The 24762-nt window shown below is 36.4% G+C and overlaps 1 protein-coding gene across 1 annotated transcript in view; it reads right to left on the reverse strand.

Moving 5' to 3' along the window:
• The window catches only part of PACRG (parkin coregulated), a 567891-nt gene that overhangs the window by 481113 nt on the left and 62016 nt on the right, over positions 1-24762 (reverse strand). Inside the window, exon 2 of the mRNA XM_003933784.4 lies at positions 645-779. Within this exon, the coding sequence (XP_003933833.1) occupies positions 645-779 (135 nt within the window). The remainder of the gene's footprint in view (positions 1-644; positions 780-24762) is intronic.

The raw sequence follows: 24762 nt of genomic DNA on the forward strand, positions 1-24762 counted from the left end.
CAACCACATTAGAATGGAGTCATTAGGCAATACGTTTATTTCGAAGCCAATTAACCTTTTGTCAGAAAAATGTCTGTGCTGTAATGGCTTCGGCGGAGGGGGTCAGCCTCTAACAGGGCGCAGGTGACAGGCCTCCCGCGGGCTGACACAGGCGGGGACGGAGAGGAGAGCCAGGACTGGGATCGGCCTGCTTTTGTATTCTACTCTGCATTTCCAGGGAGCAGACAATCTTGACCTATCCATTTAGGTAATTAAAGCTTCCATTTGGAAGTGTCCTGCAGGAAGGTGGAATTTGGGGGAGATAAATGGCTGCTGCTCTCGTATCCAGCCGCCAGTTCCATCATCTGATGGACTGCCTGAAACAGGCCGGGCTGCCAGGTTCTCATAAAAATAGAGATGAATTGGGTAGCAGACAATTCTCTAAGGCAAAGCAACTCTGTCATTTTCTTCTTCGCAGGCTATAATTTAATTGTTAGTCAAGGTGGATGGCTGACACAGGGGGGCTTTCTCTAAGAGCTTACCCACCATCTTCCATTTGCTGAGAAATGACTCCAGCTTATTTACTTAGCAGCCAAGTGTGTTTGGCACTGGGAGAAGTCACTTTAGCAAGTGCAGCTGGCCGGCACAGCTGTGCCCTGACTTACCTTCCAGGCGATTTTGTTTCCTTTCGAATCATGCTCAAGGGCAACTGGGAAGTCACCTCGCTCATAGAATTTCCGAAATGCCGTGGGCTTAGTTGGTCTTTCTTTAAATGCCCCTGCAACTGGAGGGCCTCTCACCTTAATGGAAAAATTAAAAATAAATAAATAAATAAATAACAAGAAAAACCATAGATATCAGGTTTTAAGACATACTAAAAAAAATAAAAATAAAAATAAAAAGACTTTCTGTTTTTAAAGATTTCAGTTTGTATAAATATGCTGGAAGATAAAACCATTTTATCTAATAAGGGATAACAGAAATCTGTTAATACAAACACCTGGGGAAGAAAATTATTTTATAATCACTATTTAAAGGCTACTTTATTTCAAGCTACTTTAGAAAGCATTCCTAGAAAATGTCACTTAAAATATGGCTTTACAAGGAAGAGAAGACTGACATTATGTTTAAGAAAAACATTTTAATAGTGGTGTCTTAAGTTTAGAATGTTAAAACTTTTAAATTTCAAATACTTGTAAATTTTAATATTTGCTCTGATATACTTCATGGAACACTGAAGTAATTTAAAACATTTCCTTTCAATCTTTATATATGAAAATAGCAGAACATGTTCTCATATGAATATTAATAATAAAACTACTAAAATATAATATAAACGTAACAATAAATTGGAGAATGTAGAAAGAAGAAAATGTGGCTTACTGTGTGTGTGTATAGCATACATTTGGTAACATGAATTCTTGAGAAAGTAACATTAGAACAGAGAAACAATGAGACACTTCCATCTCCAAAACTTAAATTGTCATTACAGAAAAAAATACTTCCTATAGAGTTATTTACATTGAACACATCTTTTAAATCTGCATTATTTACAATGGGCCTAATTCATTACCTTCCAAAATTGAAAGTAGTAAGTAAACTATTTAGAAAATGAGTGTACTGTTCTGTTCCTTACATATAGTCTAAACATGATTGTTTTTCCCACTTATTAAAAAAGATAAATATTAGTCATTTTATATATTAGTTTAATAAATTCATGATTATTTTGCTGATACTATGGACAAAATAGTAAATAACTTAATATTTTAAGGGTTTTTGTTAATTAGTAATATTTTTGTTAAAAACTTCTATTTTAATGAATAAATATTAACATATATCTAAATAGTAAACAATATATAAAATAAATATACTGTATATATTAGATATGAAAAATATATTATATCTAATACATACATAAAATGATTATATTTGAAATTAAGTGTAGTATTAAGAAATACCTTATTACAATGATTAAATGCTGAAGTGGAGTTGAAGAGTGAGGTAACACATTTATTAGCATTTAGAATTTACTCACTACATAGCACATTACTCCCAGTATATGATTATGTGAGTAACTGAGGCAGCATTGGGTATTACCAGTAGGAAGGAAGATTTTCTTTTACTTATTGAAGATTAGGAATTTGTTCTTGTATTAGAATTAATAGCTACCATTTTCAGTCAAATTCATTCAATTGTTAAATAACCACATGTAGATGACAACTATTTTGTTCAGCTCTTTGAGCTGGAGGCTATATAAAAAGAGCGGTTATAACTATATTACTATCATGGAAATTGTAGAGTAATGATTCCTGGAATTTAAAAATTCATGGAGAAGTAAATCACATTTTGAATCACATTTTTGGGAATTGATAAGTGATTGACAAATTTTTATGTTGCCAGAAAGTTACATTTTTTTAGAAAAAATAGATGGTAACATCTACCAACAGGAATCATTTTAACACCCTCAAAAAAGTGATATAATATAATCTAAAGAAAGAAAACTTGACCAAGTTAAATAAGCATAAATGTGTGAAGAAATATTTATAGTAAATTATGTGTGATAGTGCAAGTGTATAGTGCATATATGCCTGTGCATGTATGTGTGTATTGTTACTGTAGAATACTGACTACTGGTCAGCAAAAGCCTCATTTATTTTATTTTGTTTTTCTTATTTAACTTTTTGTAAGATAATCATAGATCCATATGCAATTGTAAGAATAACACACAGAGAACACACATAACCTGTATTTGCTTTCCCTGATGGTAATATCTTACAAGCTATGATACTATATCACAACTAGGTTATTGACATTGATAAAGACAAGACACAGAACATTTCTATCACCACACAGCTCCCTCCTTTTGCCCTTACAACAGCCACACTCCTTCTTCTCCTCAATCTTTGTCTCCTAGAAACAACAATGCCCTCTTCATTCCTATAATTCTGTTATTTCAAGAGTCATACAGGATGTAACCCTTTGGAATCAGCTTTTTTCACTCAACATAAATCTCTGTAGTCATACATGTTGTTGCATGTACAGATTGAGTATCCCTAATGCAAAAATCCGAAATCTGCAAAGCTCCAAAACCTGAAACACTTTGAGCACTGACAGTGTTCACAGGAAATGTTTATGAGAGCATTTTGGATTTCAGACTTTCAAATTAGAGATGCTGAGTTGGTAAGTATATGTAATGCAAATATTCCAATATCTGAAAAAATAAAAAATCTGAAATACTTTGAATCCCAAGCATTTCAGATAAGGGGTACTCAACCTGTTTCAATAGTTCATTGCTGTTTAATGCTGAGTAGTATTCCATGGCATGGATATATCAGTTTGTGTAACCATCCACCTTTGAAGGTCATATGGATTGTTTCCTGGTTTTGGTTATTATGAACAAAGTTGCAAAATTTTTTGTAGATGCTCTTTATTAAATTGAGTACCTCTCCCCCTCTATTCCTATTTTCTGAGAGTGTTTCATTATAATTAAATGTTCATTTTTTTTCAATGTTTTTCTGCATCAATCAATATGCCATTTCCCTCTAGACTTCATGGCTTCAGATGATAAATCCACTTTCATTCATATTGCTTTATTGCTTTCCCTTATTGATAAGGTGCCATTTTTTTTTAGTATGCTAAGATTTTTCTCTGTCTTTAATTTTCAGAAGTTTAATTACAATGTGCCTTTGCATGCATTTCTTTGCTTTTTCTCCTGTTTGAAGTTTGCTCGACTTTGTGAATCTGTAGGTTCATGTCTCTTGCCAAATTTAGGAAGTTTTCAGGCATTATTTCTTTGAGTACTTTTTTGGCCTGTCTTCTTTCTCCTCTCGTTGTAGACTCCAATGACATTAATGTTAGATCTTTTGTTATGGTACCACAGATCACTGAAACTTTTTTAGCCCATTTTCTCTGTCGCTCAGATTGGGAAACTTCTACTGCTTTATCTTCAAGTTTTTGTATTCTTCCTTCTGCCTCCTGCATTCTGATGTTGAGCCCAAATATGCTTTTACTTAATTTGAGTTATATTTTTAGTTATAAAATTTCTATTTAGTTCTTCTTTGTATCATCTATTTCTTTTATGAGACTTTTCACTCTCATTGTCTCAAATGTGTCACAATTATTCATAAAGCATTTTTGTCAGTGACTACTTTAAAACTCTTTCCTAGACATTTCTAACACTTCCATTGTCTCAGTGTTGGCACCTGTTTATTATATTTTTACATTCACTCTGAGAACTTCCTGATTCTTGGTGTCATTACTGATTTTCTTGTGAAATCTGGACGTTTGATATATTATATGATGAGACACTGAATCTTGAAGCTTCTGTTTTAGCTTGCTTACTCTGACATTTCTCTGACAGAGGTTGGGAGAAGGGTGTTCCCTTATTACTGCCAAGTTGGGGTAGAAGTCTCTTTACGCTACTTGGCTTCTACGGACCCCAGAGGAGGGAATGCCTCATTTATACTGGGTGGGGATGGAGATTCCAGAACCCACTAGGCCTCCGCAGATACCCTCCTGGCTGGGAGGGGCAGGAGTGACTCATTACTGCTCCCTGACTGTCCACACTGACATCATGAATGGTGTGGCCTCACTACCCTGGGAAGTGGTGAAATTCTTGACTCCCTAGGCAGTCCTCTGACTTAACTCCAATGGAAAGGAGACAATTCTTTCATCACGAAGTGGGGTACAAGTCCAAGACCCTAGTGAGTCTCCACTGGCATTGCAGATGTTGGGGCCTCTTTACTATTCTAGTGAAGATGAACATCCCATTGCCTCTTCTGAAAAACCTAACTATGACATTATTTAGATATTCTGTTTGCTTATCATCTGCTAATCATCCTTTTTGAGCCTTTCTAGAAGTCACATAGTTACTTTTACTGTTGATAGTAAGCCTCCTACTTACCCAGTTGGTCTAAAATTTGGTGAGATCATCTATCTTTGCCCCTTTTGTCTTTGCATTTCTTTTAAAATCAATTTCTCTTTTCTTTTTGTCTCTTATACTGAATATACCCCAATCTTTTTGATTCTCAACTCAAAGTTCTTACTGTTCAAACTTTTGAAGGAATTGATAACATTTCTAAGAAAGCTCAGAAGGCTTTTTATAAATTGATACAGATACCTTATACTTCTTCCTTTCAATAAATTTTCATGTACCCCTACAGAAATGATTCCATGCCTTTACTTCCATGGAAAGCCTTTATTTAGAAAAGGACTTTACAAAATAATCCATGGTAATATGTAATTGCTTGACAGTGAGAAATTCTTTTCTTGAGTCTCTCTTATCCTCTGTCTTTATATTTCTGCTATTTACTTATTTTTAAACACTTTATACTTTTGGGATCTGCTATAGATCCATTATAAATTAACTCTTGGCATCTCAAAAGCCAGAACTTGTAAAAGCAGCTAGAATGTTCTCAGTTAACTTTCTCAGTGCATCAGTGGCACTGAGTGACACTGAATTTTATGCAGATGCTTTGTCACTACAGCCAAAAAATATTTTTTCTGTTCCAGATACATGTGTATATCCACCTAAGCTTTATAGAAGGACATACTGTTTTTATATTCTATATTTAATTCATTCCAAATAATCCTAAAAATCTGTACATAAAAAAACTGAAATATAATTAATTCTGGGATGGTAATAAAGATCTTATTATTGGAACTACACAGGTGGTTGTTGCTTATCTAAACAACTATTAAAACAAATAAGACTTCTCTGAAAATCCTTAGGTAAGTTCCATATTTATAGAAGAGAAAATATTATGAATTTTATTTCATGTTTTAAGAATTTTACCTCCATTTATTATAAACAATATAAAGCAAACCAGAGACCATAAATCAAATGAGATTTGTGGGAAAATGCAATTAAGGTTTGCCTGAATGGTAGGGGCAATCTGTAAACCAATTAGGAAGAATGGATGTTACAGCAGAATGCTTTTAATAAAATCCAGTGCGCTTGGGAACCAAGATATTGAATTCAGTTTGAAATGACTACAGATGACAGAATACTTTCTATGCCTACATTTACGGAATGTGGTGTAATGGATTTAGGACTTAGATCACAGTGTCTGTCATATAGTCATAAAACTAGTAATAATAAGGAAGGAATTTAAGGCTCTTGAAAAGTCTTTATCCTGTAGTTTGAAATTTTCCTTTTCACTATTTTTATTCTTTAGCATAAATGGTAGCTGGTTAAAAAAGATTTTTATATCAAGCAGAAAATTTGCATTGTGTTACTCTAATTGGACCATTTAGCCAACCCACTAAAACACTGAAGCAATAAGATGCAAAGGTATTGATTTCTTGTTTTCATTAGCTTCAATCTGAAACTCTGATTCATAAAAACACTGTTGTTATAAACCTGGCGGGCAAGACCTGTCCTGTCTTGAGTGCTCTCAGGACTGGACTGTTAGTCTCAGGAATGGTAAATCGGTTGCCATCTGACTAAGAAGTTCTGTAATTCAGTGTGTGCATCATTTGCCAACTGTAATAGTTCAATACATCAGAAATTTCACAGGACCTAAGGTCATCAAATAACCAGAAAAATGTTTACAAAATTATTGCAATAAGAAACTTGTATTGTAGTAGAATATAGGTGCCTCAATAATAGCAAAAATGAGCTCATAATACCAAGTAAAATGATTATAATAAGTTATAACGATATAACAATTTAAGAATTTAACAATATATTATAATCATGATAGTCAGAAAAGATATGAGCCTTATTGTTAAGGATATGTATGGACATTCATTTTACTGCACTTTGGTTTATTGTGCTTCACAGATACTGTGTTTATTTAATAAATTGAAGGTTTGTGGCAACTTTGCATTGTGTAAGACTATCAGTACCATTTTTCCAACAGCATGGGCTCACTTCATGTCTCTGTGTCATGTTTTGATAATCCTTGTACTATTTCAATTTTTAATCATTATTAATCTGTTATGGTGATCTGTGATCAGGAATCTTCAATGTTACTATTGTAATTTGGGGGGAGTGCCACAAACCACACCCATATAAGGCAATAAATCGAATTGATAAATGTTTGTGTTTTGACTGCTCCACCAAGCAGCCATTCCCCTGTCTCTCTCCCTTCCTCAGGCCTCCCTATTTCCTGAGACAGAACAATATTTAAATGACTGCAATTAATAACCCTACAATGGCTCCTAAGTGTTCAAATGAAAGGAAGAGTCACACCTCTCTGACTCTGAATCCAAAGCTAGAAATAATTAAGCTCCGTAAAGAAGGCATGTTGGACGCCAAGACAGGCTGGGAGACCTCTTGTGCCAAATAGCCAAGTTGTGAATACAAAGGAAAAGTTATTGAAGGAAATAAAAAGTGCTACCCCAGCAAACACATGAATGATAAGAAAGTGGAACAGGCTTATTGCTAATATGGAAAAGGTTTGAGTGGTCTGGATAGAAAATCAAACCAGCCACAACAATCCCTTAAGCCAAAACCTAATCCAGAACAAGGCCCTAACTGTCTTCAATTTATAAAGACAGAGAGAGGTGAGGAAGCTTCACAAGAAAAGTACGAAGCTAGTAGAGGTTGGTTTGTGAGATTTATGGAAATAAGTCATCTCCATAAATTAAAGTCAAGGTGAGGCAGCAAGTGCTGATGGAAAAGCTGCAGCAAATTATCCAGAAAATCTACTTAAGATACATGATGAAAGTGGCTACAGTAAACAACAGATTTTTAATGTAGAATAAACAGCCTTCTTTTGGAAGAGGATACTCGGCTGTCAAAGCTACAGAGGACAATTCAATGCTTGGCTTCAAAGTTTCAAATGACAGGCTGACTCTCTTGTTAGGGGCTAATGCAGCTGGTGACTCTAAGTTGAAGCCAGTGGTCACTGAGCACTTGAAAAGTTCTAGAACCCTTAAGAATGATGCAACATCTATGCTTCCTGTACTCTGTAAATGAACAACAAAGCCTGGATGACAACAAATCTGTATATAGCATGGTTTATTGAATATTTTCAACCCACTGTTGAGATCTACTGCTCAGAAAAAAAGATTTCTTTCAAAATATTTCTCCTCATTGACAACGCTCCTGGTCACCCAAGAGTTCTGATGGAGATGTACATCGAGATAAATGTTGTTTTCACCCGTGCTTATAAAACACCCATTCTGCAGCCCATGGATCAAGGACTAATTTGGACTTTTAACTCTTTTTATTTAAGAAATACATTTTAGGCCAGGCATGGTGGCTCACACCTGTAATCCCAGCACTTTGGGAGGAGAGTGGATCACCTGAGGTCAGGAGTTCAAAATCAGTCTGACCAACATGGTGAATTCCTAGTTCCACTACAAATACAAAATTAGCTGGGCTTGGTGGCACATGCCTGTAATCCCAGCTACTTGGGAGGCTGAGGCAGGAGAATCATTTGAACCCATGAGGCAGAGGTTGCAGTGAGCTGAAATTATGCCATTGCACTCTAGCCCAGGCAATAAGAGTAAAACTCCACCTCAAAAAAAAGAAAAGAAATCCATTTTGTAAGGCTATAGCTGCCATAGATGGTGATTCCTCTGACATATCTGGTCAATATAAATTGAAATATTCTGCAAAAGATTCAGGATTTGCCATTCTAGATGTCATTCAGAAGCTTTCTGATTTATGGGAAGAGGTCAAAATATCAACATTAACAGGAGAGCTGATTCCAATCCTCAAGAATAACTTTGAGAGGCTCAAGACTGCAGTTGAGTAACTGGAGAGACAGCAGAAATAGCAAGAAGACTAGAATTAGAAGTGAAGATATGACTGAATTACTGCAACCTCATATAAAACTTTAACGAGGAGCTACTTCTTACAGATGAGCAAAGAAAGTAGTTTCTTGAGGCAGAATCTACTCCTGGTGAAGATGCTGTGAACATTTTCGAAATGGTAAAAAAGGATAATGACAGCAAACATAAACTTCATTAATAAAGCATTGGCACAATTTGAGAAGACGGACTCCAATTTTGAAAGAAGTTTTACTGTGCATAAAATGGTATTAAACAGCATTACATGCTACAGAGAAATCTTTCATGAAAAGTCAATCAATGTAGCAAATTTCATTATTATTTTATGAAATCATCATAGCCACACTAACTTTCAGCAACTGCCACACTCATCAGTCAGCAGCCATCAATCTTAGAGCAAGACCCTCTACCAGCAAAAAGACTGTGATTCACTCAAGGCTCAGATGGTTGTTAGCATATTTTAGCAATAAGATATTTTTAATTAAGGTAGGTACATTGCTTTTAGACATAATGCTATTGTATACTTATTAGGCTATAATATAGTATAAATATAATGTATATGCACTGGGAAACAAAAAAATTCATGGGACTCTATTGAGATATCTGCTCCATTGCAGTGGTCTGAAGCGGAATCTGTGATATCTCCAAGGTCTGCCTTTATACAGAGTCATGTGCTGCGTAACAGTGTTTCAGTCAACAACAGACCACATATATCACTGTGGTCCCAAAGATTATAATACCATATTTTTTACCATACCTTTTCTATCTTTAGTTATAGGATACACAAATATTTACCATCTTCTTACAATTACCTACGGCATTCAATACAGTAACATGCTGTACAGGTTTGTAGCCCAGGAGCACTAGGCTATAGACCACATAGCCTAGGTGTGTAGTAGGCAATCCCATCTAAGTCTGTGTGAGTACACACTATGATGTTCATGCAATGATGAAATTGCCTAACAGCACATGAATGGATTCCCGTGTTTAAGCAACACGTGACTGTATTTCTTTGGATTTCTTTTTATTTTTTTTTATTTATGTCCAATGCCCACTCAGATAAATATTTTGGTAAGCATGCTATGGAGTCTTTAAAAATAAGGCACTGCAAGCAACAGGGGGTGGCAGAGAAAACGTCAAGTGATTTGGGCCATCTACTTCCAGAAGGTTTTTCAGTCAAGGTCTGACAGAAAGGCCCGAGGTCAGGAGAACATAGAGTCAAGGTGAATGGTCTACATTTCAGTGCGGGGATCCAAGCATGGGATGGAAAAAGCTGTAGGGAGTCAGCTCACACAAACACCACCCATGGGTACCCCGAGTTCAGTGGCGACAAAGGAATGAGAAAAAAATTAAGAATGAAAGTGGCACCGGGGGCCATTGCTTGTACTGGAGGCAGTGAAGGCCTGGAGCTTAGGTTTTCCACAGTATTTGTTGGTTACAATCACTTTGAGCAGTCAGCAGATGGTGGGATGTAGGTGAGGTGATAGTGGGGAGAGGGTGGCATGACGGTGGAGCAATTTTTGGTGACCAGGATCTGGTGCGTCATTCTAGATTGCTAGCAGTGGCAGCTTTGTGAGTTTCTTTGAAAAGCAGAAGCATGTGGTTATTTACAGACTGCGTTCTAGGCGCAGCTGGAGGGAGTGAGTCTCACAAGGAGCCTACAAGTCTGGTTACTTTGTAATGCTACAAAAGGGGTTTTAAGTCCTTGAGTATGCTATGTACCATAACAGAGTCAAGGTCACTCTGCACCTGGAACAGGAAGGCTTAGTGAAGTTTGCCTCCCCAGAGGCCTGATGCAGTTTGCCCTGGGTATTGTTCTCAGTACTTGTAATCATTTTATGCAGGCACTCTGTAAGCCCTTCCTCCGTTGCTGTTTCCCCCAACAAAAAGCCTTAAATGAGGGTGGCATCAAGAATAAGAACAAAACCCCTAATAACGTGTTCATTCCTTTACAAACATTATTGGTATCAATTTTCAACAAAATCATACGAAAATAATTTCACAGACAAGGAAATCGAAGAGGGTAAATAACCAGCTGGAAATCACTGTGTCAGCACACAGTCATAACGAGGCTTCAACTCCACCCTCTTTGTCCCTATTGGACATGTCCCTCAGCCACTGTCCTAGTTTATTACATTTAGGCAAAAGTCAAAAGGAGAATTATTCAGGGCACCTGACTGATTGGATGAGGAGAGCTAGAGCCAGAGATGGAATTCAGATTTCAAGAGTACAAAGTTACAAATAGTCTATTTGTTTAGGTCATGTAAATAATAAGAAACTGCAGAAAGCTTGCAAGAAAATCTTATTAAATCATTTGTAATCCCACCATCTACTAACTTGGTGCTTTTCCTATCAAACTTTTCAAAACCATAATACTGCAAATACCACATTTTTACATTTTTATGCCCTTTCCATTTAGTGTACTTTTTAACTTAGTTTAATATGTTTTGATATTGCTCTTTCTAACAAAATTTCATATTTAATGGCAAAGCAATATTCCACCTACTATTTGCCATTATATTTGGAATTTATATTATTTCAATTTTTTTGCCTATTGTAATTACATTGTATAAACATTCCAGGCATATGACATGTTTTATATTATTTCCTTCAGACAGAGTCTCCAATGTGAGATAATAAGGTAAATTTAATGTATATTTTATGATACTTGATAATATTATTTTCTAATTAAAAAAAGAGATCCATCTTCCTGTTCAATTTAGATAACTACATTTAACAAAGAGGGACGAGCATTCTTCATTTTGTATAAATACAATATGTGTACACTGTGAATGCATGCTCATGTTTTTTCCTCATTAATGTTAATTTGTATGAGATCTTTATATTGGAAGTTAATAAGTACTGCTTGTGTTGACTGAAAATATCTTCTTATCATCTTTGTTTCCCATTTTATTTATTTAGCATTGAAATGTTTTAAACATTGTGTAAGAAAGTCTCTGTCTTTTCTTTATTTGCTCTTTTTGCTTTCAGCTTTCCTTTCTCTGGTTCACTCCTCTGTGTGCTGCACAATGACTATTCTAATATACTAATTAAATCATATCTCTCATCTGTTTAAAACCCATCAGTGATTTCCCAATGACACTACACAAAGACATTTGCAAGCTGACTGTCAGTCTCTCTAGTCATTCCTGCACAAGCATGAGTCACACCAAAACGCTGGCAGTCTCAAACATATCCTGCTCCTCCTCGGTCTCCATGATTTTCCATTAGCCTGTAATTCTCCCTTGTGCCCTTGCTCTTTTCTCTTCTTCCGTTTCTCCTGAATAACCGTTAATTATAACAAACCACATCCCTACCATGAAGTGGGATTAGATCCTTCTTTGCATTAAACTTGCAATGCCTGTGGGATAAACAACTTGGGTGGTCACTCAACTACTGGGCCATGTGTATAGTGATTATTAGAGAGGTCTCAACTGTTGATAATGTTTGGGTGTGGCCAAGTGGTAGGTTCGATCTATGGAAATGAGCAACTTTTCCCAAAGGGAGAGTATATAGTGACAAAAAGGCTGAGACAGTACCTGGATATTTAACAAGAAGTGGATTCCATAGGAGAATGGGAAGAATAGTCAGAATGGTAGCAAGAAAAGGAAAAGGATGATACCATAAAATGCAATAAGTGAGAGAGATACATTTTGGCATTTTGTTTTTTAACAATAAAGGGAGACCATCAAGAGGAGGACTGAACGTATCTATCTGAAGGTCTAAAAGCAGTAGTGACATGATGAGGTGGAGGCCAGACTGCAGTGCACTGAAAAATGAATGAGGAATACGAAGTAGAACCTTGATTCTATAGGAGCCATTCTACCCTACGGGATGGCAAAATCTGAGGTGTCAGCAAGGTGTGATTACTGAAGTAGGGCACAACCAATGGTAATTGGAAATAGGAAAAGAGAAGAATCTTAATGGGCTACTACACTGGAATTCATAAATTATATAACCACTTATGGAACTGAAATGGATTTTAGAATAGAAGCTATACATATAACAAATACACTTACATAAAATGGCCAGAAAAACCTGTGAACTGCAGAATAAGTTTTTCAATGTTAGGAGCTCATAAATCCGAATTCGGTTATCTACAGAGTTAAGAAATTAGCTGTAAATTAGACTTTTACTTGTATCACTTATTCATTAAAAATATATTGAATACCTAATTTTCACAAGTTACTAGGCTTATTGCGAGTAGAGAAAAATACAACTCAGATATATTAGCTCCAAGATATACATTATTTAGGAGAAGAGATAAAAATACCACCCACAATCTGCACTTAAAATAAGAATATGGTGTCACCAAAAAAAAGTGTATAGAATTCTGCAAACTCAGAAGATAAACCTCTTCAATCTAAAGGCATTGTTTCTTTCCATTAGAAAATGTTATTTATCCTTTACAGAGTACCTACATGTTTCAGTGGATCCATACAAAAATGTATTATAATTTCCTATGAACCTGAATTCTGTACAATCTTAATTAGAAATAACTATCAGCATATTATGTTTGCTACTCCCTATATTTATCCATTTAGAACTTTTGTAGTTAACAGTTAAATCAGAATTAATTTGTCTGAATTTTCTGTACATTTTATAAATTTAATTATCTATTAATAATTACTACAATCTTATAACCAAAAATTCACTATTGTGAGATCAATACACTTTTCTCTGTGAAATCTCTTGCCATAAAATTTGCACTTCCTATTTTAAAATTCATGTGTCCAAATGAAAAAAATCTGGTTGAAAATTTAAGGTTTCTGTTATATTTAAATGAAATAATCTAAATTAGTCTAAAATGTTTACAGAGACTAGTTTAAATATGATTAACATAAACAAAAATTAAATCAACATTGTGTATATTATAATATATTACATTTAAATTACCATTGTCTTTTGATGATCACAGAAAAACAAATAACTTATAATGCAGTTTTTTCTAATAGGTACTATGAGAAAGACGCAATGCTATCAGTATAAAGTAGTAATATGTAGAAAATTAGCTAGGTGTGGTGGCTGGTGTCTGTAATCCCAGCATTCTGGGAGGCCAAGGTGGGCAGATCACCTGAGGTCAGGAGGTCGAGACCAGCTTGGCCAATGTGGCAAAACCCTGTCTCTATTAAAAATACAAAATTAGCTGGGCGTGGTGACACACACATGTAATCCCAGCTACTTGAGAATCTGAGGCAGGAGAATCGCTTGAACCTGGGAAGTGGAGGTTGCAGTGAGGTGAGATTAAAAAAAAAGAAGAAGAAGAGAAAGTCTGACAAATATTTCAGTTAAAACATTTAGCACAGTTTGGTAGTAGAGCTGGTTTTTCTGCATGACCATACATTGTAAGCTGCCTTGATTCCAGAAGGATTTAAGGAGGCTTACGGACACATACAGTTCAGAAGATGGCTAAGCACACAAGAAGGAACTGACAGGTGTAAGGAGGTGACTGGACCCTTGTAGCCTCAGCCTCCTATAAAATGTTCCTGGCTGACCTCTATGATTCCTTCTATACCTTTGTAACTTAACATGTGTATTCATTAATTCAACAAATATTGAGGACATACAATATTATCAGAGCATTCACACATTTTAGAGCTAAGAGGAACCACCAAGAACACATAAATCCTTGTTTTCCTCTTGAACTGAAATGCAAAGGGGCGTTGGAAACATATTTCAGTTGACATTTCAAAGCATTTCTTCAGCTCTATTACTTCATAGCTGTCTCTTTTTCATAGATACCAGATTCGTTCAGGCCCACCTGAATTTAAGAATGTTTCTGTAACAACTATATGACATAAGGAAGTCCCAAAGATTGCTAAGTAAATTGTGAGTATGTCATTCAAAATGTATAGATAAACTGCAGCACATTTGGAAGCAATATTTCATTTCAAAAACGTCTCTATAGTCTAAAATTGTCCCGAAAGCAATGGTTAAAAATACTTTGTTTTAAATTATTTTTGTTTAATATAATAGGCAGCAGTGATCTTTAAAATTCTCTATTGTAGGAGGAAAAGAAAAGGTTTATAGCCTTTCTTAACAAAATGAGATGCAACAATCAAATGATTAAAACAATTCTTGACAGTTAAAGGCTAAAAAAAGTTTACTTAAAAGCTGCCCTCTTCTCGCAGTTAAATATAGAAAAAGGCCACATATTTAAGTGCCAAGTGTGGTTCTTGCTATCAACTTGTCTCTGAGAGTCATCAGAGACTTCAATTTAGACTATGCTATTTAGCATCTGTCTTGTAGAACTGATAAAATACCTGAATGACTGAGACAGCTCAGCTAATACACTGTCACACCTAACTCTAAGGCCAAAGGAATGAGCAAGCTAAATGTGAAAGGAGAATGTAAATGGGCAAGAGTGTAAAATATGTTCTACTTTCCTAGCATCTTTAATGTTGAAAGATGGTAAACAGTTTCTATCTAAACATATATCGTCTGTGTCTTGCAACAGAGTTATTTCTTACTGAATAATTAGAGTAAATAATGTTATTTTTGTATATATTAAGAGACTATTACCATTCACATCTTACATGTCATGAATATTTTAATAGAAAATTTGAAAATCCTTGTGTCTAATGATGCAAACTGAAATTCTCCAGAAAAACTAACTATTTAATAGAAAAAAATTCTTAGAACTGTCTACAATAAAAGATATTTATATTGGTAAAAAAAAAAAAATCTACTTTCCCATCATCCTACTGGCTCCCTCTAAAATAAAATACTTTGAAAGTTAATACAATTTACAGAGCTATTAAATACTCTGATTGTGATTTAGAAACTCTAATAATAAAGAAAGTAAGAAATGTACAATATATATATCACACATATACAGTACACTTACTATAATGTAGCTGGAAGATAATTTAATAAGAAACACTAGATTGTGAGGGGCGTCCCAAGATGGCCAAATAAGAGGCCGCTCTGAAACACAGCTCCCAGGGAGAGAGACACAGAAGCCAAGTGGTCTCCACAATTCCAAACAAGGTACCAGGTTCATTTTGTGGGTCTGGTTGGACAGTGGGTATAAACCCAATAGGGCAAGTTGAGGCAAGGTGGGGTATTGCCCCACCCAGGAGGTCCATGCAACCAACCAGAAGACTGGGGGAATCTCCCCCTCTTCCCCTCTTGGACTTCGGTTTGGATACAGCGCTCCACCCAAGCCCTCTACAACCACAGAACAGGAGATCTTCACCGGGCTGAAAAGCCTCAGTGAGCTGCCTGAACAGGGCAGAACAGCAACTTTGGCTGGTGCCAGGGTTGTCAGCAGAGATCTTGGCAGAAGCACTGGTTGACACTGAGAAAGCCAGAAAGCCAGCAAGATGGAGCTACCTGCCCCCCAGAAAGAAGGGGAACTGAAAACAGGGAAACAGGCCATATGGCAGGATGGGTCTCCCCTGCACAAAGCCTAGGAGGCTAAACAACTCTCACTCCAGAGTTTCACACCCAGAACATCAGAGAACTCAAGCTCCATGGGGGAAAGGCAGCCACCACTGCAGAAGCCGGCTTAAGTTTCCTGAGTAAATAAAAGATGCAGAGCCTCCACTGAATTAGTGGCAGCCAAGCAGCACCACTACAGGCAGATAAAGGAAAGGCTGCCTCCCCAAGCAGCTATCTGAGGTCGAAGCTAGGTAAATCCAAGATGGGAAAACCCAGTGCAAGAAGAATGAAACCATCAAAAACCAGAACACTTCTCCCCCACCACGAGATCACAATTCCTCACCAGCAAGGGAACAAAGCTGGATGGAGAACAAATTTGACGAATTGACAGAAACAGGCTTCAGAAGGTAGGTAATAACAAACTTCTCTGAGTTAAAGGAACATGTTCTAACCCAATGCATAAAAACTAAAAACGTTAAAAAAAGGTTAGACGAGATGTTAACTAGAATAACTAGCTTAGAGAAAAATATAAACAACTTGATGGGACTGAAAAACACAGCACAAGAACTTCATGAAACATACAAAAGTTTCAGTCGCCAAATAGATTAACCAGAAGAAAGAATATCAGAGATTGAAGATCAATTGAATAAAATAAAATGAGAAGGCAAGAAAAGAGAACAAAGAGTGAAAAGAAATGAACAAAGCCTTCAAGAACAATGGTATTATGTGAAAAGACCTAATCTAGGTTTGATAGGTGTTCCTGAATGTGACGGAGAGAATGAATCCAAGTTGGAAAACACTCTGCAGAATATTATCCAGGAGAACTTCCCCAACCCAGCAAGGCAGGCCAAAATTCAAATACAGAAAATACAGAGAACACCGCAAAGATACTCCTCTAGAAGAGCAACCCCCAAGGCACATCATCATTGGGTTCACCAGGGTTGAAACAAAGGAAAAAATACTAAGGTCAGTCAGAGAGAAAGGTCACGTCACCCACAAAGGGAAGGCCATCAGACCCACAGTGGATCTCTTGGCAGAAACCTTACAAGCCAGAAAACAGTGGGAGCCAATATTCAACAGCCTTAAAGAAAAGAACTTTCAACCCAGAATTTCATATCCAGCCAAACTTAGCTTCATAAGGGAAGGAAAAATAAAATCCTTTATGGACAAGCAATTGCTGAGAGATTTCATCACTACCAAACCTGCCCTAAAAGAGCTTCTGAAGGAAGCACTAAACACAGAAAGGAAAAACCAGTACCAGCCACTGCAAAAAATAACCAAATGGTAAAGACCAATGATGTAATGAAGAAATTACACCAACCAAATGGCTGAACAACAAACCAGTAACCAAATGGCAGGAGCAAATTCACACATAACAATACTAATATTAAATGTAAATGGACTAAATGCCCCAATCAAAAGATGAAGACTGTCAAATTGGATAAAAAGACAAGAACCATCGGTGTGCTGTATTCAGGAGACCCATCTTATGTGCAAGGATACACATAGGCTAAAAATAAAGGCATGGAAGAAGATTTACCAAGCAAATGGAGAGCAAAAAAAAAAGCAGGGGTGGCAATCCAAGTCTCTGATAAAACAGACTTTAAAGCAACAAAAATCAAAAGAGACAAGGAAGGGCATTACATAATGGTAAAAGGATCAATACAACAAGAAGAGCTAACTATTCTAAATATATATGCACCCAATACAGGAGCACCCAGATACATAAAGCAAGTCCTTAACATCCTATAAAGAGACTTAGACTCCCACACAATCATAGTGGGAGACTTTAACACTCCACTGTCAATATTAGACAGAGCAACAGGACAGAAAATCAACAAGGAAATCCAGGACTTGAATACAGATTTGGACCAAGCAAACTTAAAAGGCATTTACAGAACTCTCAACCGCAAATCCAAGAATATACATTCTTCTCAGCACCACATCACACTTACTTTAAAATTGACCACATAATTGGAAGTAAATCACTCCTCAGCAAATACAAAATAATGGAAATCATAACAAACAGTCTCTCCGACCATAGGGCAATCAAATTAGAACTCAGGATTAAGAAACTAACTCAAAACTGCAAAACTTCATGCAAACTGAACAACTTGGCTTCTAAATGTTGACTAGATAAACAATGAAATGAATGCAGAAATAAAGATGTTCTTTGAAACCAATGAGAATGAAGACACAACATACCTGAATCTCTGAGACACATTTAAAGCAATGTCTAGGGGAAATTCATAGCAATAAACGTCCACATGAGAAGCAAGGAAATGTCTAAAATCAACACCTTATTATCAAAATTGAAAGAGTGAGAGGAGCAAGATTAAAAAAAAAAACCTCAAAATCTAGCAGAAGACAAGAAATAACTAAGATCAGAGCTGAACTGAAGGAGATAGAGACACAAAAAAAAACCCTTCAAAAAATCAACAAATCCAGGAGCTGGTTTTTTGAAAAGATCAACAAAATAGATAGATCACTAGCCAGATTAATAAAAAAGAAAAGAGAGAAGAACCAAATAGATGCAATAAAAAACAATAAAGGGGACATCACCGCCAATTCAACCGAAATACAAACTACCATCAGAGATTACTACAAACAACTCTATGTACACAAACCAGTAAATCTAGAAGAAATGGATAAATTCCTGGACACTTGTACTCTCCCAAGACTAAACCAGGAAGAAGTTGAAACCCTGAATAGACCAATAACACGGGCTGAAGTTGAGGCAGCAATTAATAGCCCACAACGGAATTCTACCAGAAATATAAAGAGGAGCTGGTCCCATTCCTCCTGAAACTATTCCAAACAATACAAAAAAAGGGAATCCTCTCAAAATCATTTTATGAGACCAACATCATCCTGATACCAAAACCAAGCAGAGACTCAACAAAGAAAGAAAACTTCAGGCCAATATCCATGATGAATATAGATGCAAAAATCTTCAATAAAATACTGGCCAACCAAATGCAACAGCACATCAAAAAGCTTATTCATCACAATCAAGTAGGCTTCATCCCTGGAATGCAAGGCTGGTTCAACATATGCAAGTCTTTAAACATAATACACTACATAAACAAAACAAAACACACAAACCACACGATTATCTCAATAGATGCAAAGAAGGCCTTCAACAAAATTCTACAGCCCTTTATGCTAAAAACTCTCAATAAACTAGGTATTGATGAAATGTATCACAAATAATAAAAGCTATTTATGACAAACCCACAGCCAATTTCATCCTGAATGGGCAAAAGCTGGAAGCATTCCTTTTGAAATGTGGCACTAGACAAGGATGCCCTCTCTCACCACTTCTATTCGATGTAGTATTGGAAGTTCTAACCAGAGCTATCAGGCAAGAAAAAGAGTATTCAGTTAGGAAAAGAGGAAGCCAAATTGTCTCTATCTGCAGATGACATGATTGTATATTCAGAAGGCCCCAATGTCTCAGCCCAAAATTTCCTGAAACTGATAAGCAACTTCAACAAAGTCTCAGGATACAAAATTAATGTGCAGAAATCAAAATCATTCCTATACAACAGTAACAGACTACCAGAGAGCCAAATCATGAGCAAACTCCCATTCACAATTGCTACAAAGAAAATAAAATACCTAGGAATACAACTAACAAAGGATGTAAAGGACCTCTTCAAGAGGAACCACAAACCACTGCTCAAGGAAATAAGAGAGGACACAAACAGACGGAAAAACATTATATGCTCATGGGTTAGAAAGAATCAATATGATAAAAATGGCCATACTGCCCAAAGTAATTTACAGATACAATGCTATCCTGATCAAGCTATCAGTGACCTTCACAGGTCTGGAAAAAACCACTTCAAACTTCATATGCAACCAAAAGAAAGCCCGCATAGCCAAAACTATCCTAAGCAAAAAGAACAAAGCTGGAGGCATCACGCTGCCTGTCTTCAAATTATAATACAAGGCTACAGTAATCAAAACAGCATGGTACTGGTACCAAAATAGACATATAGGCCAATGAAACAGAACAGAGGCCTCTGGAGCAACACCACACATCTACAATCATCCGATCTTTGACAAACCTGTCAAAAACAAGCAATGGGGAAAGGATTCCCTGTTTAATACATGGTGTTGGCAAAACTTGCTAGCAATGTGTAGAAAGCAGAAACTGGACCCCTTCCTGACACTTTACACTAAAATTAACTCCAGATAGATAAAAGATCTAAACATAAGACCTAACACCATAAAAACCATAGAAGAAAACCTAGGCAAAACCATTCAGGACATAGGCATAGTCAAGGACTTCATAGCTAAAACAGGAAATGCAATGGCAACAAAATTCAAAATAGACAAATTGGATCTAATTAAACTGCACAGCTTCTGTACAGCAAAGGAAACAATCATTAGAGTGAACCAGCAACCAACAGAATGGGGAAAAAAATTTGCAATCTAACCATCTGATAAAGGGAATCTACAAAGAACTAAAACAGATTTGAAGGAAAAACAAACAAACAAACCCATTCAAAAGTGGGTGACGAATATGAACAAACACTTTTCAAAAGAAGACATCTATGAGGCCAACAAGCATATGAAAAAATGCTCATCATCACTGGTCATTAGAGAAATGCAAATCAAAACTACATTGAGAGACTATCTCACGCCAGTTAGAATGGCGATCATTAAAAAATCTGGAGACAACAGATGCTGGAGAGGATGTGGAGAAATAGGAACATTTTACACTGTTGGTGGAAGTGTAAATTAGTTCAACAATTGTGGAAGACAGTGTGGCAATTCCTCAAGGATCAAGAAATAGAAATACCATTTGACCCAGCAATCCTATTACTAGGTATATACCCAAAGAATTATAAATTGTTCTATTATAAAGACACATGCATAGGTATGTTCATTGTGGCACTGTTTACAATAGAAAAGACTTGGAACCAACCCAAATGTCCATCAACAATAGACTGGATAAAGAAAATCTGGCACATATACACCATGGAATACTATGCAACCATAAAAAACGATGAGTTCATGTCCTTCATAGGGACATGGATTAATCTGGAAACCATCATTCTCAGCAAACTGACACAAGAACAGAAAACCAAACACTACATGTTCTCACTCATAGGTGGGTGTTGAACAATGAGAACAAGTGGGCACAGGAAGGGGAGCATCACACACTGCAGACAGTTGAGGGGGCTAGGGGACGGACAGTGGGGGGTGGGGAGCGTGGGTAGGCATAACGTGGGGAGAAATACCAGATATAGGTGATGGGGGGATGAAGGCAGCAAACCACCTTGCCATGTATGTACCTATGCCACAATCCTGCATGATCTGTACATATACCCCAGAACCTAAAGTACAATTAAAAAAAAAAAAGAAAGAAACACTAGATTAGAGTCCTATCAATGTAGGTTTTTTCCACCATGATTTCCCCCATGGTCCATTTGACCATGAAAGAAATATGAAGAATGTAAAAGGAGAAAGGATAAACATGTACCTAAATAGCATGTTGTCTACCCTAAATAAAGACAGTAATGCATCTTTCACTATTCAGATGCAAAGTATTTTTTTCATTTACATTTTATTATTTTTAGTAAGTATGCAATTTCTTTCCCTGAGCCAAAATCTTCATTTATGAAAGCTGGCTGAAGTTTGGTCAGCTTGTGTCCAAAATAAAGCCAACTAATCCATATGGAGATTAAACTCCTGACCAGTCTCCAGCTACAACAAGCCTGAGCGGGCCAATTGTCTAACCAGTCCCAGCCAGACACTCACAACTCACCAATTCAGAAGCTTTGCTAATAGCTTTCTTTACATTCAGAAGTTCTTTTTGTGTAGCGTTGTTTGCTTTGGATGCATGCATACGATTACATGATTTGAATAGAATTGGTAAGCACGATTTGAAATATGTTAGATACTAAAATTTTATACAGGCATTCTATACACTTATGTAAGTAATTCACACAACACACGCACACACAACCGGACTCATTGAGGGGTTTCCTAATACATCTTTCCTTTGAAATATGTTACTGTATTTTTGTTTTTTAAATATACAATGACATATGAGTAACCACAGACAAGAAGCCTTAACTTTAAAAAGGAAATCTAGGAGGTACTGAGAAAATGCCCTGCGTCACAGCCTCCTTTAGTGTCTTGGTACCTAACAAGTACTAAAACTCAAAAGTTAATATAATTTCTAGTGTGAACAGTTCTCCTTTCTTCTTCTTATTTTGGAAATCATATGCATGAAATAAGATGAATAAAAATAAAAAGGAATCATAAGCTTCACTGCTGTGAAGTTAGAAGAAAAACTGACCACCAAAAGCAGCTAACATAAGGCACAAGTTATGTGGGAGGAAGGAGGGAGAGGATATATGGTGAGTGATGAGAGATCATTGATAGATTCCAGAAAACACCAGAAAAAAAATTATTTCTGGTGAGGAAGATCCCATGAGGGACAACATTTATTTCTTGTTTGCAAAAGTGAGTATAAATAAGGCTCCCAGTAAAAGTCTCATCGTATCCATTTCTGGATCAAAGAGGCAGAAAAGGGACCCACAAACACAAATAAACACATAAACAAATGATATATGCAACCATCATTCTTTCTGACAGAATAGAGGAAGAAAAGGTTGGATAAAGAGGCCTAGACCCAGAAGCCCACTTCAAATAGGCATTTAGGAAAAACCAATTCAATTCAACGATAAGTATTATAGTAGGACCTAGCACAGCATCAAAGTTACTATAAGAAAAACTATATATATACATACAGTATGTGTGTGTGTACACACGCACACACACACATATTTATTTATTTATTTATTTATATTTGAGATGGTGTCTTGCTCTGTTGTTGCCCAGGCTGGAGTGTAGTGATGTGATCTCTGAGTACTGCAACTTCTGCCTCCGGGGTTCAAGCGATTTTCCTGCCTCAGCCTCCTGAGTAACTGGGATTACAGGCATGCACTACCATGCCTGGCTAATTTTTGTGTGTATTTTTAGTAGAGTCAGCATTTCACCATATTGGTTAGGCTGGTCTCGAACTCCTGATCTTATGATCCACCCACCTCAGCCCCACAAAGTGCTGGGATTACAGGCATAAACTACTGCGTCTGGCCCAAAAAAACAATATTTAAAAGAACAGCAAAACTAACTAATTGATGAAAAATACCATACAGAATTAAACACTATGACCAAATAGCTTGCCCAGAATTTTTAAAACTTAGTGAATCCACCACTTCTATGAAAGAAGCCCCAAAAAAGTAGAAATTCAAGAATTATGACAGGGAAGAAATGGGGATGTAATAGGAGAAGATGAAGCATAAGGCGTCAGAATTAGGAAAGCACGTAGAAACAAGAAACTCAAAAAAAAAAAAAACTGGAAGAAGTAAAAGGGAAAAACAGCATTGCAAAGTACAAAGCGGATAGAAGGGACAGAAATGAGAAACATGAATAATGTGAAAGAGACGTAAAGTCTAGCAAGGGTGCTCTACTTATCATAATTGAAGTTCCCAAAGAAAACATTTAAACAGTGAGGGAAAAAAAAGCAAATATTTTAAAATGTGGTTATAAACTTTTCTTGAAATACAAGAGCTACTTATTTATTGCTAAAGAAATTACTACTTCTGCGGCTCAGGAAAAATTAAAGCAAAAATTGCCCAAAGACATATGTTAGTGAACTTATTAGCATTTTTTAAAAAGCCTTTTTGTATAGTTATTTAAAAACCATCAAGTCATTTGTAAGAGTGAGATTGACTTTATGTTTCCAGTTCAATATCTCCTCCCAGAAGAAAATGGATAAACACCTGCAAGATTCATAAGAAACATTTTGCCCAGGTACATATTTCTAGGAAAAGTGCCCTTTAAGTATCAAATCTACAAATAAGTTTTTTTGCTGTTTTATTTCTGGGTTTTTTTTTTTTTTTTTTTTTTTTTTTTTTTTTTTTTTTTTGAGATGGAGTCTCTCTCTGTCACCCAGGCTGGAGTGCAGCAGTGTGATCTTGGCTCACTGCAACCTCTGCCTCCCAGGTTCAAGTGATCCTCCTGCCTCAGCCTCCCCAGTAGCTGGGGTTACAGGTATGTGCCACACCTGGCTAATGTCTGTGTGTTTTTTTAGTAGAGATGGAGGTTCGCCATGTTAGCCAGTTGGTCTCAAACTCCTGAGCTCAGCTGATCTGCTGGCCTTGGCTTCCCAAAGTGCTGGGATTACAGGCATGAGTCACTGTGTCCGGCCAGATAAATAGTTTTTAAATTTCAAAAATTCAAATAAAATTGTTACTTGAACTACTCTTGAGGAAACTCTTTGGAGACAAGCTTGAGACTCTTGGGAAAGGACTGGGGCAACATTTTTGAAAGAACTGTGCCAAGTATTCACATAAATAACTATACCACTCATCATTTAGCATTGTCTTCAGGATGATAGTACAGAATGTCCATGATACATGCCATATGCAGATGACACAACTAACACAAATTGAGAGAGAGATGAGAAAAACATGGGAGGGACTTTTTTTTTTTTCTTCATCTATTATCATTGGGAGGCAAAAGACAGGATTTAGAGCATGTAACTACATTTAACCAGACAAAGATAAGCACTATGAAAAATGATATTATTGACTAAAATCATGTGGTTCTGTAGAAGGGGAAGAAGAGAAAATA

This window comes from Saimiri boliviensis, chromosome 4 (genome assembly GCF_048565385.1).
Source record: "Saimiri boliviensis isolate mSaiBol1 chromosome 4, mSaiBol1.pri, whole genome shotgun sequence".
Lineage (NCBI taxonomy): Eukaryota > Metazoa > Chordata > Mammalia > Primates > Cebidae > Saimiri > Saimiri boliviensis.